Source organism: Acomys russatus, chromosome 7 (assembly GCF_903995435.1).
Source record: "Acomys russatus chromosome 7, mAcoRus1.1, whole genome shotgun sequence".
Lineage (NCBI taxonomy): Eukaryota > Metazoa > Chordata > Mammalia > Rodentia > Muridae > Acomys > Acomys russatus.
In genome coordinates this window covers 45,176,571-45,193,025 of record NC_067143.1, presented here as the reverse complement: position 1 = coordinate 45,193,025, position 16,455 = coordinate 45,176,571, and the positions used below count along the sequence as shown (strand labels likewise).

Below are 16,455 nucleotides of genomic sequence, written 5' to 3'. Positions count from 1 at the left end.
TGCTAATACTTAAAACTCATAAATACCTCAAATAAATAACTTAGTGACATACCCTAAGATATTAGGAAAATGAGAATATTACAAATCCGAAAGCATCAGATAGCAAGAAATAATAAAGATCAGGGCAGGAATTAATGAAATGGAGACTTAAAGAAATCCTCATGGGGGAGTTGATTCTTGGGGGGAAAGTATAAGCCAGATTGACAAAACACCTAGCCACATGAGGCAAAGAAACGACAGAGGCATTAATTAACAACACCTGAGCTGAAATGGGAACATTATTCAATATGGCCATGAAACTGGACAATCATTCGTGATGTTGACTTTCACTGTCATCTTAATTAGATTTAGAATTACCAAGGAAACACACTTCTAGCTATGGGTGAGGGTGTTTCCTGAAAGGCTTCACTAAAGAGGGAAGATCCACCTAGTACTATCCATAGGCTCAGGCCTCAGCTGAATAATAAAGAGAATGAGAGCTTCTTCGGGAGGGTACAGTGTGATCTGCTGTTGCTGCTGCTCTGGGATGGGCTGTGTCCCCTGGAATATAACTGAAATACAGGCTGCCTCACTTACGCTGCTCTTTGTCAGGTATTTAGTTACAGCAATAAGATCAGGAACAAGCACAACTCCAAAAGAAGAAATGACAATGGCATATATATATAACATGGAAGGATGGAAAAACAATGTGAGAACAAAAGAAACAGTCTTCCTCAGGGAAAAACACACCAACTGCTTTATCCAGTACCAAGTGATCAGCCATGAATATATCTATAGACAGTATCATTATATGAGCTTAGCAGGTTGTACTTATACATTTAGAAATACACAGAGAGAGAGACACACACACATAGAAGAAAAAGAGACCATGAATTTGAGAGAGAGAAAGAGAGCAACAGGGTACATGAGAGGAGTTGAGGGAGAAAAGGGAAAGCACGAAATGATTATTATAGTCTCAAAAAGTAAAATAATAATAATAAATACTGAAAAATATTAATAGTTGTTCAGTCCTGATGAAGGCATATCAACTTTTATGGAACTATTCTTGCCAATGTTCTGTGGATTTAAAGCTTTCAAACTAAGCAAATAAAATAAAATAAAACCCCTTTGTGTGTGCCAAAGCAAAATAGAAGGGAAAAGGAGGAAGAAGGAAGGGGGTTACAAAGAGAGGAAGAATGGAAGACAAATGACCAACTAATACTTGAAAAAGTGGTGAAGTCTTTGCCCATCAAGAAAATGCAAATTTAAATTGCTTTGAGAGTTCATTTCACCCAGACAGAAGAGTTATGATCAAGAGAACAAATGACAGCCAATGCTGGTGAGGGTTTCAGGAAAGGGGAGTTCTTATATACTACTAGTTAGAATATAAACTAATATAGACACTCTGCACTTCAGTAAGCAAGCTACTCAAAAGACTAGAACTACAACACTACCACTCTTGGCTAAATAACTGAAAGACAGTAAGGCAACATACCACAAAGATACATGGACACATGCACATCCCTGTTCATTGCTACACTATTCATAATGTCTAGAAAAATTGAACATGCCCACCAACAGAGAATGTGGTATTTAAAAATAATAGGCAATTCTATCAAGCCATAAAGAAAAATGAAACAGTGACATTTCAGGAAACTGAATGGTACAGGGAGTCATTTTTTAAATTTTTATGTATATTGTGTTCTGCCTACATGTGCACCACATGTGTGCCTGATCTTAGGTGTCACAATTCTCTGAAGCTAGAATCACAGGGGATTGTAAGCTGCTGTGTGGGTACTAAGGATTGAGCCTGGGTCCTCTGGAAGAGCAGTCAGTGCTCTTAGCTGCTGAGCCATGTCGTTAGCCCCTGAACATCATGTTAAGTGTAAGAAATTAGACTAAGACAAATGCTGCATGTTTTCTCTCATTTATGGAACAAAGATTTAAAACTCTTAGGCTAGAGAGATAGCTCAGAGGTTAAGAGCACTGATTACTCTTTTAGAGGTCCTGAGTTCAATTCCCAGCAACGACATGGTGGCTCACAACCATCTAGAATGAGCTTTATTGCCCTTTTCTGGCCTGCAAGCATACATGCAGACAGAACACTGTATACATAATACATTAAAAAGAAATATTTAAAACACTCTGTCTCTCTATGTCTGTGGGGGGGGGAGGGGCTGTGTATGACTATGTGTCTTAAAATCAAAAGGGGGATCATGAGCAGAGAGGACAAGACCTTAACACAGGGGAGTAGAACTAGAGAGATGCAAAGAATGCATATGATATGAAAGCAGAAGGTATCTGTTTGGGGAAAGGACAAGGACCAGCAATAGTAGGGGAACAGAGGCTAGAAGAAAACAAAGAAGGAGATAGGTGATTTAGAACAAAAAACAATGACCCTTAATAGACATGAAAAACTCATAGTGAAACCCATTAATTTGTGTGTTAACCTAAAAACTATATTAAGAAAAAAACCCCACAACAATGCTATGTAAAAGCTAAGAAGAGGTTCAATGGTTTTCATGCATACTGAGCAGTCAAATGACAGAAGGGTTTTCTATTTTCCCTTTGCCTGTGTTCTACATACCAACTCTATAATTATTTCCCCGGGGGTATGTAGCTTCTGTTAACAGTAGACAATGTAAATGAATGTGCGAAACTCAAAAGACAAATTAAAAAGTGATCATTTTAAAAAGGGAAGACAAAAAAATGACATTTAATTTATTTGTTTATTTGTGGAACACCCTGTACATACAATACATAACTCCAACAGAAAATAGATGCTTCATATTAACTACAAAGTTTTAATAAAGGAACTGCTAAATTAAAAGTGCTTGTGAACCAGATTCAGTGACACAGGCTTGGTTTTTGTTTTGTTTTGTTTTGTGTTTGGTGTTTTGTGGGGCTTTTTGTTATTGTTGTTTGTTTTTGGTTTGGGGTTTTTTTGTTTGTTTGTTTTTTGAGACAGGGTTTCTCTGTGTAGCCTTGGCTGTCCTAGACTCACTTTGTAGACCAGGCTGACCTCAAACTCACATAGATCCGCCTACCTCTGCCTCTGCCTCTGCTGGGATTAAAGGCATGCGCCACCATGCCAGGCTTGACACAGGCTTGTAATCCCAGCTATTTGGGAGGCCTACCTGGAGTACTTCAAGGCCTGACCCTGTCTCAAAATAAGAAGTAAAGAGAGGGTCAGTGCTTTAGGTCAGTATGTGAGAGGTCCAAGGCCCATTCACTGTACTAGGTGGAGAAGTGGTACTTTTGAAACCATGCTCTCACATGACTAAGGTTTGTTTTATTTCCAATACCCACTTTAGAAATACCATTAATTATATCCTCAAACCTTAACCATGAACTCTGCCAGACTTTGTTTTTAAAGCTAAGAGAGGCATTCTTAACAACAACAACAAGTTAAAGATGAACATATGTGATAAATCCTTTTACTGTGAAAATAATTTTAGCATAGATGGGCGATGGTGATGCAGGCCTTTAATGCCAGCCCTTGGGAGGCAGAGGCAAGTGGATCTCTGAGTTTGAGGCTAACCTGGTCAATACAGACCTAACTCCAAGGTAGCCAAGACTACACAAAGAAACCTTGTCTCAAAGGAGAAGAAACGCTAGCATTATAAAAGAAAGAAAAATGAGTGTGATATGTTTTCACACTGGAAAAAGAACATAAAATTATAGTGATGTACAATTCTTGAGTGTCTTCAAATCTAACATTTGCATGGTCCTCAACAGAACTCTGCACATTTACTTTTGTGCTATTGTACAGAGGAAGACAGGGAGCCTTGGAGAAGAAGTCCCATTGTTTAGAATCACAGAGTGTTAGGCAGCAGCTACAGGCACAGCACATGAAAAGAGAGCCTTGCATGCTGCTGTTTGGCATGGAGATCACCCATGATAAGTGTAGCATTTAGACCGCCTTTAACAGTTCACGGCCTCTCAGTACTATGATAAAACCTGCCATTTATTAAGCTTAGCTAATGTATTATGTGGATTTAGACATGATACATGTATCACAAAATGGGACATATTACATATGCCAAGTACAGCCCAGAATTTGGCATATAATAGTTATTCCATCAGCATCAACTATTGGTCTTATTTCTTATTCCTATAATGCTGTAACTGATGAGATTTATCTCCAGTTCTCAAAAGATAAACTGAGGTCAGAAGACAGCTAGCATGCCTAACGTCACTTGGTTCCACAATCATTAATTTCACAGTGTCCCTATGGGGGATGGATACACACACACACACACACACACACACACACACACACACACACACATCCATATGGCATTTTTCTGTTACCTTAATAGGCCAAGCAGGCAAAGGCTGTAAAAAGTTGGTTGCATAAGGGTAGTTCACCATTGCCAGGTTCACCCAGGTTTCAGTTATCCATCCTTTCAAAGTTGGGACATCCTCAGACGTCAAGGGTCTGCATAGGCGAAGAGTGTTTGTGAGCCACTGGAGGCCACTGCCTGCAGATAAAAGGACACTACTAATCTACAGTGTCAACCAGTCACTTATTTTTTATTTGGTATTACAGAAAACACAAGTTTTTTTTTCTCCAAAGTTTGGCTTCTCCAAAAAATTTTCCAACATTTAACAAAATCTTTTAGGGCAACTACATAAACCCATAGAACTTACCAAAATTAATGTTAATCCCTAGTTTAAGATACTATTGAAATAAATAAGAGTAGTAAGGAGAATGCATAAGCTAAAACTAAATAAAACAAATGTGTGCACTTAATAATTAGAATATCGCACAAAATACAGCATATCAAAAACAAACAAACTCTCACATACCACGCAACTTTCATTACTAAGATGCAGATATCAGAAAGTCAGCCTGTGCTGCAAAGGGAGATCTGCTGAGTAGGTGTGAAAAAACACTGAGGACTGCGGCAGAAAGCCTATGAGATGCTGGCTTTGTCTTTTCTCGATCTGGATGCTAGCAATACCAAGCATTTATTTTGTAAAAATTTATTCATTTATGCATTTTGTTAGTATGGTTCTCAAGATACAACATGTATGTATGTGCATGTGTGTGTTTCATATATGGTGATATTAGGCTAGGGAGATCCCTCGGTAGGTAAGTGCCTGCTACACAAGCATAAGGACCTGAGTTTGAATTCCCATAACCCATATGAAAACCCCAAAGTGGTGGTGTGTGCCTGGAGCTCCAGTTCAGATCAGGAGGGGAAAGGATAAGCAGATCCCTGAAGGTCACTGGCCAACCAAGCCTATCCTATTGATGAGCTTCAGGTCCAGTGAGAAACTATGTCTCAAAAAGAAGAAGGAAAAAAAAAGGACTGGTTGGAAGAAAGACACCAAAAGTTGACCTCTGACCTATACACACACACATACACATGCTCAATATACATACCTAACAGTGGTCACATACCATATAACAGGCATACACATAACACACAAAAACCAATACAAACACATATAATACATCACACACACATACACAGACAACACAACAAATGCACATGATTATTTACAAAAGCTTTTTGTTAAAGGTGGTACTGTTGATTTTTAGTAAGTTAAAAGTTAAAGAAAATAAACTGTTAATTCATTCTCTTAATGAAAGCTTACTTGTACTTGAGAGTTGGTTAATGGCACCCCAGGATTTGCGGATGCTCTCGGAACAATGTGGACCACTTTTCCTGAAATCTTGAGTTACAATCTTCATAAACACACCACAGGGAGTCAACTCTTCAAACTGCCAGATAGGAGCAGAAGCTGCAAGAGCTCTAAATGACCAGGGAAATGGAAAGAGAAAGAGAGAAACGTAACTCATCTTCTCATGGTTTTTGTTTGTTTGCTTTGCTTTTTAAAATGTGTGTGTGTGTGTCATGTTTGTGTGTGTGTGTGTGTGTGTGTGTGTGTGTGTGTGTGTGTCATGTTTGTGTGTGTTTGTGTCTGTGTGTGTCTGGATCAGGAGCCCCCTGACATGGTTCTAGGAACCAAACTCATGTCCTTTGGAATAGCAGTAAGTGCCCTTACAACCAAAACATCTCTCAGGCACTCAATCCAGCTTTAGTATGGAAATTGAAATGGAATAAAGATGATTTGAAATAGAATGCTGTTGGGTAGTTTTGTTGTTATTGCTTTTGTTGTTGTTGTTGTTGTTGTTGCTGTTGTTTGAGACATAGTCTCTCTACATAGTCTTGGCTGCCTTGGAACTCACAAGACCAGGCTGGCCTTGAACACACAAAGATCTACCTGTCTTTGCCTCCCAAGTACTGGGATTAAAGGCATGCGCCACCATACCTGGCCTATAATACTGTTGCTAATGAGAGGGAAGTTTCAATATAACAGAGCATGGCGCCTGCTTTACCCAAAACAAATCTCTAATTTTCTCTTGATTATTAAGAACTGTGTCAAGAATCAATGTATTTACCCAACTACAATATGAGGATATTTCATCCTGAACCAGGCTGCAAGCATGCCACCGTAAGAGCCCCCAATGGCGATCACAGGTTGACTTTCAGCTCCTGGGATTGTTTTTTTCAAGTGTCTGATTAACTCTGCAAAATCAGCCAGAGCCTGCTCCGATGACAGAAAATTCAAGTGTTGGGAATCCTGTATTTATTTATTTTAAGAACAAAGACAAAGAAAGCAGGTATAAATGTGGACATAATAGCAGCTAGGTACAGAACAATGTTTTCATTATTTGAAATAGATTTCCAGACAATTGGGCTAAAATCCCAAGTCAAAGCTACCCATGAGAAGTAACTTTAAGTCTGTGAGAGAACATGATATATTTTCCAAGCAAATGTAATTTTATTGCTTTTAAAGCTTATCTTCAAATACAATGCAGGAAGCAAGACCTAGCACATATTTAAACATTTAAAATACTGCCCTTAAAGGAGAAATGGAGAGCTTGCTTATGGTCGACTTGAACATTTGGCCAGTTTGATTCTTCTGCCACAACTCTAATTTTTGTTGAGAAATTTAAATAACTATAGGCATGACAATGATGTATAGTTATTTTAATTTATAAAGCTCCTTATTTGTAGTCAAGATAATATATTTGAGGAAGATTTACAAAAGAAATCAACCTAGGGATGAAATCCTAGGCAGGTATTTCCAAGAGCCATACAGTGGCATTCATCAGGCCCAAACTGCCTCCATTTCCCTAAGTAGATGATGGAGGTGCTCGTCCCCACCAGTTCAGTATCCTCCAGAATTAACAGCAATGGTTTAGAGCAATGATATTGGCACCCACAGGGTCGGTCGGTTAAAGTAGGCTTCGTAAGCCCTTAGCTTATGTCTTATGAGTGGATGTCAGTGATCATATGAGGCTTGAAGGATATTCTTGTTTCTGAGTAAAAATAGAACTGAGGCAAGAGTTGTCACAATAGTATGTCTGAGATACTTGAAAAATTGCTGCCAAGTCTCTGACCCTGAAAACACTACTCTCCTTCTTGCCTGGTGATTACCAGTTCTACCTGGACAGAGCCCAGTTTGCTTCACCACCAACACACACACACACACACACACACACACACACACACACACACACCACTTAAAAAAAAAAAAAGAAAGAAAGAAAACTCAAACAGTTGCCAACCCCTAAGGTCTATTAGCCAGGGGAACTGGCCTGAAAGGCTTTGGAGGTCTAATCTAACTGTCAGACAAAGGCAACAGAGCAGAGACGAGATGTGAGCTCGTAGCATAACTGAGCAAAGTTTAGGGCCCAGGTCCTGTGCTGAGGAAGCCACACTGATCCAGAGAGTGAAGAATGTTCAAGACATTGAGAGACATGTGCCTCTCCACCCACCCACCCACCCACCCATCCTTTTTACCTCAGAGTTTCACCTCAGTGGGTCCCACACTCCTTCAACAGGGCAGTTGGCCAAAGGGAAATGAACCCACCCTATGTGTTTCCTTGAAAGAGCTTAAATACTCTCTTTCTACCATCCTGACAATGTGATTCCTGGTTTGGTCCTACACTGCAAATGTCACCATTTCAAACACCGTTACACAGCATGCAAGCTTGTTCCTCCAACAGGAGGAGAATGTTCTCTGCCCAATCCTGTTATGACTCTGTATTCTCCTTTCCAAATGTCATTTTCACTACATGCTATTTGCAGAAGGCTTTGCTGAGGTTGTAGAAATAATAAAGGCAACCCACAAACAACATTTAGCAATAACTGTGATAGGTTATGAAACTAAGATTAATCTTAATACATAGCTGTTACAATTTCAAGTCTTGACACAAATGTATTTAAGCTGCCCAAGATGAACTAAATCCCACACAGATGACTGAGGAAAAGATGCCCCGTCAGAATAAACTCACTCTTTACTGGAAAGATTGTATATTTGCTACAGCAACAATTGGAACAAGTCCAGCTGCCAGTCACAGACAGCTATAATTGGAATATACTGGAAGGAAAACAATAGATTAATGGAAGAAAATGATCCTCGGGTAAAAGGAAAGCCACTTAGAAAGTTCCATGATGATGTAGTTCCATTTCCTTCTGCAAGTGGTGAAGCGCTAAACTCTGAGGCTAATGGTATTGTTTAAACGTCTCTATAAACTGTCCCTAGTCCTTTCTTTTATAGATATAACCTAATTCACTCATGTGTACTTGAGCTACTCGTAGTGACTTGGTTCTAGTGACGACATAGGACTGCCTAGGTCAGGTCTACTTTGTCCAATGTTTAGGTTGGAGAGACCCCTGAAGCAGAACTGCCCAACTAATTCTTCCTAATTCCCCACTCACAGGAATTGTGAGGTAATAAATGCTTTGTGCTAGTCTAGTGTGTTTGCTCATGCTTGCAATTCCACCATTGGAATAGGAGACAGAGCCGGGGGAGTATGAGTCCAAGATCAGCCTTCATTATATAGCTAGACACTATCCCTGAACAACCAAGCACAAACAAGGTTACTCCTGATTTAAAGTAGGATGGCTTTATGTCCACGGCATAACCAATACAGCTACACACCTTTGTCAGACTCACCTATTTTACCTTCAGTCTGGGTCTCTCTCCCCTGACATCTTCAGTCAACTAGCATGTTACTGTGTCACAAAGCCCCTACCATTCCTTTTGTCCTATCTGTAACACCCAATCCATTAACCTTCGCCTCATCCAAAATGTACACTGACTTATCATCGTCACTCACTGTCATATTTCACTTCCATTTTACATGGATTATGTATACATGAGTGCAATTGTTCCCAATTCTCAAATAATATGTATAACATCACTTATGCTATTGCCAACTTTTGTGAGCACAGAAAGAGAAAAAAATCATATATATCAAAATCAGTTATGGGTTCACCTTACTAATAGAATATTGATTGTTATAACCTACAGAAAGGTATGATGCAATGTGCAACAACTTGACTGCTTCCCAGTGGTTTGGGGGCCTATTACATGTGTATGTAAAATACTAAACTAAAGAACAAAACTGGCCATCCAACCCAAAAAATTACAGCAAACCATTCTGCCACTGACTTATTTTTAACTCACTTCATTTGTCATGACATAATAAATTCAGTTAACTGAATATAAAATTTTAAAAGCTCCTAAACAGCCTTTCAAAACAGCCTAAATATGACTATTCCCAAAATATTTTAGCTGACAATTCACAAAAGGATGGTATCACTCTACTGAATGAGATGGAAGACATTAGACACTGCACAAACATCTTAACGTAACATTTATTTTCATGTTTTAAAGGAACCTGGAAAATGTCTCAGTACATGAGATCCTTGGTTTAAAAAGTCTTAACTTTAACTGAGTTCCCTAAGGAAAATATTACTAACAGGAAACTTGGAAAACAAAGGCATTCAGTGGTTGAGATGGTATCCTGGTTCATTACGTATATAGCCTGAAAAAGACCAGGGGCTCTTGTAAGAAGGGAAAAGCTAGTGGGAGCGCCAGAGATAACATGACCTCGTAGAACTCATTTATTCTTATATACTGATTATATGTTACTGAAAACAACTTCTTACATATTTGCATTCTCTACCCCTGAGGCAGGAACAGTAAGTTAGTTCTCATTTTTGGAGTAGAATTATTTACTGACACTGCTGAAATAATGAAAATTCCTCCACTGTGTGAAGCAATAGAATAAGACTGACCTGGCCAAAGCCCGTGTGCATGACTGAACCTTAACTAACAGAGGCTGTATGCACCCCTTGATGGTAGAGCTCCTGCCTTGAACATGTTAGGCCTTTCTCAAGCCCCCAGAACTACAAACAAAACAAAACAAACAAAAAACACCAAACAGGGAGCTGGGGAGAAGGCTCAGCAGTTAAGAGAGCTTGCTGCTCTTACAGAAGACTGGGGTTTGGTTCCCAGCACCTACACTGTGGCTCACAACCATCTCTAGCTGCAGTTCCAGGGGACACAGTGTCCTCTTCGGGGCTTCTCAGGCATCAGGCTTCCACACGGTGCACAGCCATATGCACTCAAAACAGTCATATACATAGAATAATTCTGAATTTTCTTTTAAAAAGTAATAGTAATTAGAAAGGAAGCATGGCTTTAAAGGTCTTGAGGTAGGATTGAGAACAGAGCTTAGTGGAAATGTTTGCTCGCACTCAGGACGCCTTGGGCTAGATCCTTAGCAAAAATAGAAAGAAAAATTTTCATTTTGTCGAAGTTGTATATATAAAGAAAAGATAAAGTACAAATTATTGAGCTTCTAGGCACTTCAAATTAAAGTGATCTCACAGTGTGTGAGTATAAAATGTTGAAAAGTTAAACAAATAACTACCAAAAGGGGTAGACAAAATCTTTAACTTAAAAAAAAATGTGTACTTACCTTGAATGAGTCCTCACCAAAGGGTAGGGACTCCCCATAGTACCGGTGCTCAGCAAATACCAGCATAGCCTTCAGCTCCTCAGCCACATCCCACATGAACCCCTAGGAAGAATTCATGAATCCATAGGTAAAATTAGGCAGTGAAACATCGCACGGAGCTTTTGCAAACCATATGAAATAGATATTAAACTAGAAAGAGCTCTCTGAAAAACTGTGCATCTTCCCCCGCCCCCACACCCATGTGTTCCATGGGGGCAGAAATCCACAATAGCTATATTATACTGTACTACAGTGGAACTTAAAAAGATCAATTTAGTCATCTGCTAGTCACTTCATCTCTTCTTCACCTGACCCTTTGACCCTGAGTGAATATTATGTCACTCTTCAAACTGCACTGTGCTTAGTATTCTAGGAAGGAGGTAAAGATATCTAAGTTGCTCCTCAAAGACATCCACAGACAACAAAAGGAAGTTAAAAGACAAATAATCATATTAAACACCCTTGGGCCTTTCATCTTATATCTTAGGACATTAACAGGAGCTAACAGCAGCTGTTACTAGCTCCCGCTTACAAAGTGTCAGATGCTGCTCCAGCCACTACATGTAATAATTCACTTCATTATCACAATAAACAAGATCAAGCACTGTGGTTTTACAGACAAGGACACTGAGACACAAGGCTCCATGTCCACACAGGTGCAGAGCCAAGACTGAAATGCAGGCTGTCATGCAGAGCAGTCACCAAGGGCCACTAGACTTCCTTGATCCACACGATGGCTCCTCACCAGCCATTTGCTGCCTCTTTCCCTCTGACTGGATGGTGCCCTTGGACTCCTCCCTTAGAAAGCATCCGAGGCAGACAGCAGTCATTGACCAGAAGGTTGAACGTGGATTAAATAAAGCCTGATGGATGCTGTGGGTGTTGAATGTTACTATTTCCTAATGAGGCAGAGGAACCTCAAAATGGCTTTGGCTGTTTTGACCAATCGATAAAGAATTAAAGGAGCTACATGCAGGGATAATGGACATGTGAGCATAACACCTGTGGTTTTCAAGACTCCACTTCTCTTCCAAGGAGCCGCTCTCTCCTGCCATATATCCCAGGGCTACATAGACTCTGTCTCAAACAAATGAAAAACAAAACAGAAAGGAAAGAGACAAAGCAGTACTGTTTTACACAAAATAGCCCCAGGAATCTGGACACTAACTAAAAGATCAGGTGTCACTCATGATGTCTTTTCTCAGGAGCTATTTTACTTCCAGTTTGTTTGTCTATTTATTTATTTATTTATTTATTTATTTATTTATTTCTAAACAGGGTTTCACTGTGTAGCTCTGGCTGTCCTGGAACTGTGTAAACCAGGCTGGCCTCGAACTCAGAGATCTGCATGCCCTTGCCTCCCGAATGCTAGGATTAAAGGCATGCACTACCAATACTTATTTTTTTTAAGTATTTCTTTTGATTGATTGGTTTTACAGGCTGGGTGTCACTACAGAGGAAAAGAGACTCAAATTCACAGTCTTCAATGCCAGCCTCCTGAGTGCTACATAGAGGTATGCACCCCCATGCCCAGCAGACTGGGGTTTTGGCTGTCTGAAGAAAATAATCACAAGTGAATACGGGGGTAGCAGTATGATTAGATTCATATCTTTTCTGTCAGCTCAGTTCAGTTCAGCAAACATTTGCCGAGATCTCCTGAGTATGGTGCCACACCAGACACTGGCACCAGAGATGGCACTATTCCCTAATTAACAGTAGCTCACAGACTAGCTTCTTAGCAGAAATTTAGCATTTTCTAGTCACAGCACTGGCATAATGTAAAGGAGACTTTCTTTCATTTTTTCCAAATTGTTTTAATTTTTTATTAAATTTTTTTATTTTTACATATACATTTATATTATTACACATATATATAATAAACTACCTACAGCAATAAGGACCATGATATGGATGCATTGTTAAAAGGTGATAGAAAGTATACTTAGTGAAGCAAATCAATAGATTATACTATTTTAATTATAACAAACTCAAAACAAGTGGAACAAGAAACTAAATGAAAATGCAGCTACTTTACCTCTGTCCTTCCAACTTGAAAGTCAAACTTTTATATATTTTCCTTTTTTGCACTGGTTTTGTTTCAGTCTTACTTGTTAATTTGATAAATATTTATTGATCATCTACTATACACATAATACAGTTCTTCACTTTAAAAATACAGTATTAAATAGAAAAATTCCTACCTTATACTTACCTTCTTCAGGCCATAATCAAGCCAAGCACACACAATAATATCCACTGGTATTATAATTAAATTTCCCAGAAAAAAACGGTTCTGTCTGTCTGTCTGTCAGTCTGTCTGTGTTGAGACTGGGTTTCATGTAGCTCAGTCTGGTATTGAACTAGATGACAGCACACGTTGTCCCTGAATTCCTAGCTAATGGCCCTGTCTCACTGACACTTTTTATTTACTTGTGAACTTTTGCCATCTTTCTATTACTATTGAATTTATTATTATTATTGTTGTTGTTGTTGTTGTTGTTATTATTATTATTATTTCAGGAGGGGACATGCCACATCACACTTGAGGACATCAAAAATGAACGTGCAGGAGTTGGTTTTCTCCTTCCATCAAGCAGGCTCAGAGATGAAGTCAGGTCACGAGCCTCTATAGCTGAGCCATCTTGTGCACTCTCTCTTTACTTCTGAAGGTCATTGTAATTAAAACAGTAATTCTTGGTCATCTATACTGCTGAACATTTTCTCCCATTTATCTCTAGGAAAGACAGAAACACCTCACTAATGTGCACATACCGTGTTATTGGAAAACCAGACAATGTCCCCTTCATTACCAGTGTAGAGAAGTATTGATCCGCCGTTTTTCTGCCAGTGTTTATCAGCTATCAGGTACCGCTGTTTAAAAGTCCTTGTGTCAGAAAATCCAAAGTGGTCAACCTATGATAAAAACAAAACAGGCAAGACATATTTGAAGAAAAAGCAATTGAAATTAATACTAAGGTGAGTCATTCTTCCATTGAAGTCAACCTATAATACAAAAATAATGAAAAGAAAATTTAAAGTTCATTTGTCCTTATTAATTCTAATGTCATTTTGAAATTATTTTGCTTATATTCTGAGATGAAGCAGTATTTGTTATGGTGGTTAAGATTTTCAGTATAAAAGAAAATTTTTAATTATAAAAATCAAGTGTTACTTAAAAACATAATGTCCAAATAAAATTTTTAATCTGAATAATTTTAATGGAAAATTAAAAACTTTATATCATGTTGCAGCATGATTTTCTGAAATATGTGCACATTGTAGAGTGGATAAACTGAGCATAAGCGTCATCTTTCATACTTCACATTTTAGTATGGTGAGAACAGAATGAAATGTCTTAGGACTCTTCAAATAAACACATCCCACTGGTTCTCAAAATGCCTGTCCAAATTTTCATTATTCAAACTTTTAAAATGGAAATCAAGAACAAATAAGACCACTGGAAAAAAATGTATGAATTGTGTGATTCCCACTACCAGCAGACACTCCAAATGCTGGGATGCTGATGTCTAGCACCATTTCTAGGAAAAAGAGGCAATAAAGAAACTAAGGCTTGTGGAGGAATGCCTTGAGTGGATGCAGTAATTGTCAATAAAGTGATCAGATTGGCAAGTTCTTGGAATATAGTAGGTTATGAGGGTTAGAGTAGTTTATTTTAGTTTACTGGTAGATTTAGTAGCAGTTTAGATTCTACCCAGTGTAGTGCTTGCAGCTTTAAATTACACTTCAGTCTCATTGTATCAGTTATTGGATTCCTAGGCCATGTAGATAGAATGCCTACAGCAAAGGCTTGTTACCAAAATGTGTGAATGACACTTGGGACAAAGACGTTACAGGGTAGGCCAATACATACTACTGCACAAGGAAGCAAAGGCATGCTTAAGAGCAAGCAAGCTGTACTAACACATGAAGAGGCCAGCAACAAAGGAACTGTTTACTATTGGCTCATATTTTAATAAGCCTAGCCTAGAACAATGAACTACAAAAGTAAAGACTGTAATTGATTCAAACATTCAATTCATGAAAACTATGAATATATAAGAAAACATGTAAACAAGGTTAAAGTTCACTTGCCAAAGTTCACGTGTCCACTGAGCCACCATAAATTAATTCCTCACTTTGAAACAGGGAATTAGTGGTTAAGAATCTCATAGTGGAGCTGCCTTTCTGATAGAACTGTCTTCCAGAGTACCAAGTTGTCCCGACTGAAGATGGAGAGCTAGTAACTAAAAGTCAGCTACTGAAGAAAGATGACTAAGATAGAGAAATGATAGTTCTACAAAGTTACTGATTCAGACAAGACTTATGAATGATATTCTAAAATACCAGAAAAGAAAAAGGAAAACAAATTTTGATATCACAAACAACGCTCTTGTCTCTGGGTAAAGAGCAACTTCACAAAAAGCACTGGGCTCTCATCACCTTACTCTAATAATCAATATTGGCACCACAGGTAGTTGGGCAGGCAGGGCACACATGCCTTCTCATGCATACAACATAAAACACATACCATCTGTGATTCATTCTTGCCTAAAATGTTCCATTTTTATCTTAATCTTGACTTTACTCCAAAGAAGGGAGTACAGAAGGTGGTAGCGTAAACTCAGTTTCTGGAAGGCAATTGGGCAAATCTGAGGGTGGGACATTTTACAAGGCAATGGGTGGTCAGGGGACTGCTTTGGATGAAGTGAGTTTTAAGGAACACACTAACCAGAGACAATGCAACCCAGGATTGGACCCTAGTTTGAACAAGTAAGTTACAAGTGATAAAGTGGAGTGATTCGGTTAATTTTAATATAGACAAGAAATTAACTGACACCAAATACTTGCTAGAAGTAACCATACTATTCTGGCTACATTTTAAAAATGCTTTTATTTTTTACATACCCTGAAATTTAAGAGCTAGAATGTAAAGCTGACTAAATCTTGGAATTACTCTATCATGAATAAATAAAATGAATTTACACAAGCTGAGGTTTCATATATACTGAAAGAAATAACATACATAACATACAGAAGGTATTTGGACTTTGCAAGATAGATAAACCATGTTAAAAATTTAAAAAGACAGAATAATTTAAGCAGTGGAACTCTATATATATATATTTAAGGTTTTTTACCTTTTTTCTTTTTTATGTATAATTTATTATAATTTATTTACATTACATCCCGATTGTTATCCCCTCGCTCTTATCTTCCTGTTCCCACCCTCCCTCCCTCATCGGCCCTATTCCCCTCCCCTTGACCTCTGATGGGGGTGGGCCCTCCTACCCCTCTGTCTGACCACTGCCTATTAGGTCTCATCAGAATAGCCTGCATCCCCTTCCTAGGTGAGCTGGCAAATCCATCTTGCCAAGGAGCAATGATCAAATTGTGGGCAACAGAGTGCAGGTCAGAGGTTCAGCAGAAGGCCCCCCCCTTCCCCCAATGTGTGAAGAATCTGCTGTCCATAGGCTACATGTGAATAGTCTTGGGTCTCTGCACCCATTGTGTCCATAGGCTACATGTGAACAGAGTCTTGGGTCTCTGCACCCATTGTGTCCATAGGCTACATGTGAACAGAGTCTTGGGTCTCTGCACCATTGTTCTTGGTTGGTGCGTCCATTTGTGCAGGCCCCCGTGTC

At 38.8% G+C, this 16,455-nt stretch overlaps 1 protein-coding gene across 2 annotated transcripts in view; it reads right to left on the bottom strand.

Annotated features, from left to right (window-relative positions):
* LOC127191695 (lysosomal Pro-X carboxypeptidase) overlaps positions 1-16,455 on the bottom strand; it is a 50,011-nt gene that overhangs the window by 8,992 nt on the left and 24,564 nt on the right. For both annotated transcript variants that reach the window (XM_051148955.1, XM_051148956.1), the window contains exons 2-6: positions 13,586-13,726; positions 10,775-10,876; positions 6,395-6,576; positions 5,587-5,744; positions 4,294-4,463 (exon numbers count right to left, since the gene is read on the bottom strand). In XM_051148955.1, the coding sequence (XP_051004912.1) occupies positions 4,294-4,463; positions 5,587-5,744; positions 6,395-6,576; positions 10,775-10,876; positions 13,586-13,726 (753 nt within the window). The remainder of the gene's footprint in view (positions 1-4,293; positions 4,464-5,586; positions 5,745-6,394; positions 6,577-10,774; positions 10,877-13,585; positions 13,727-16,455) is intronic.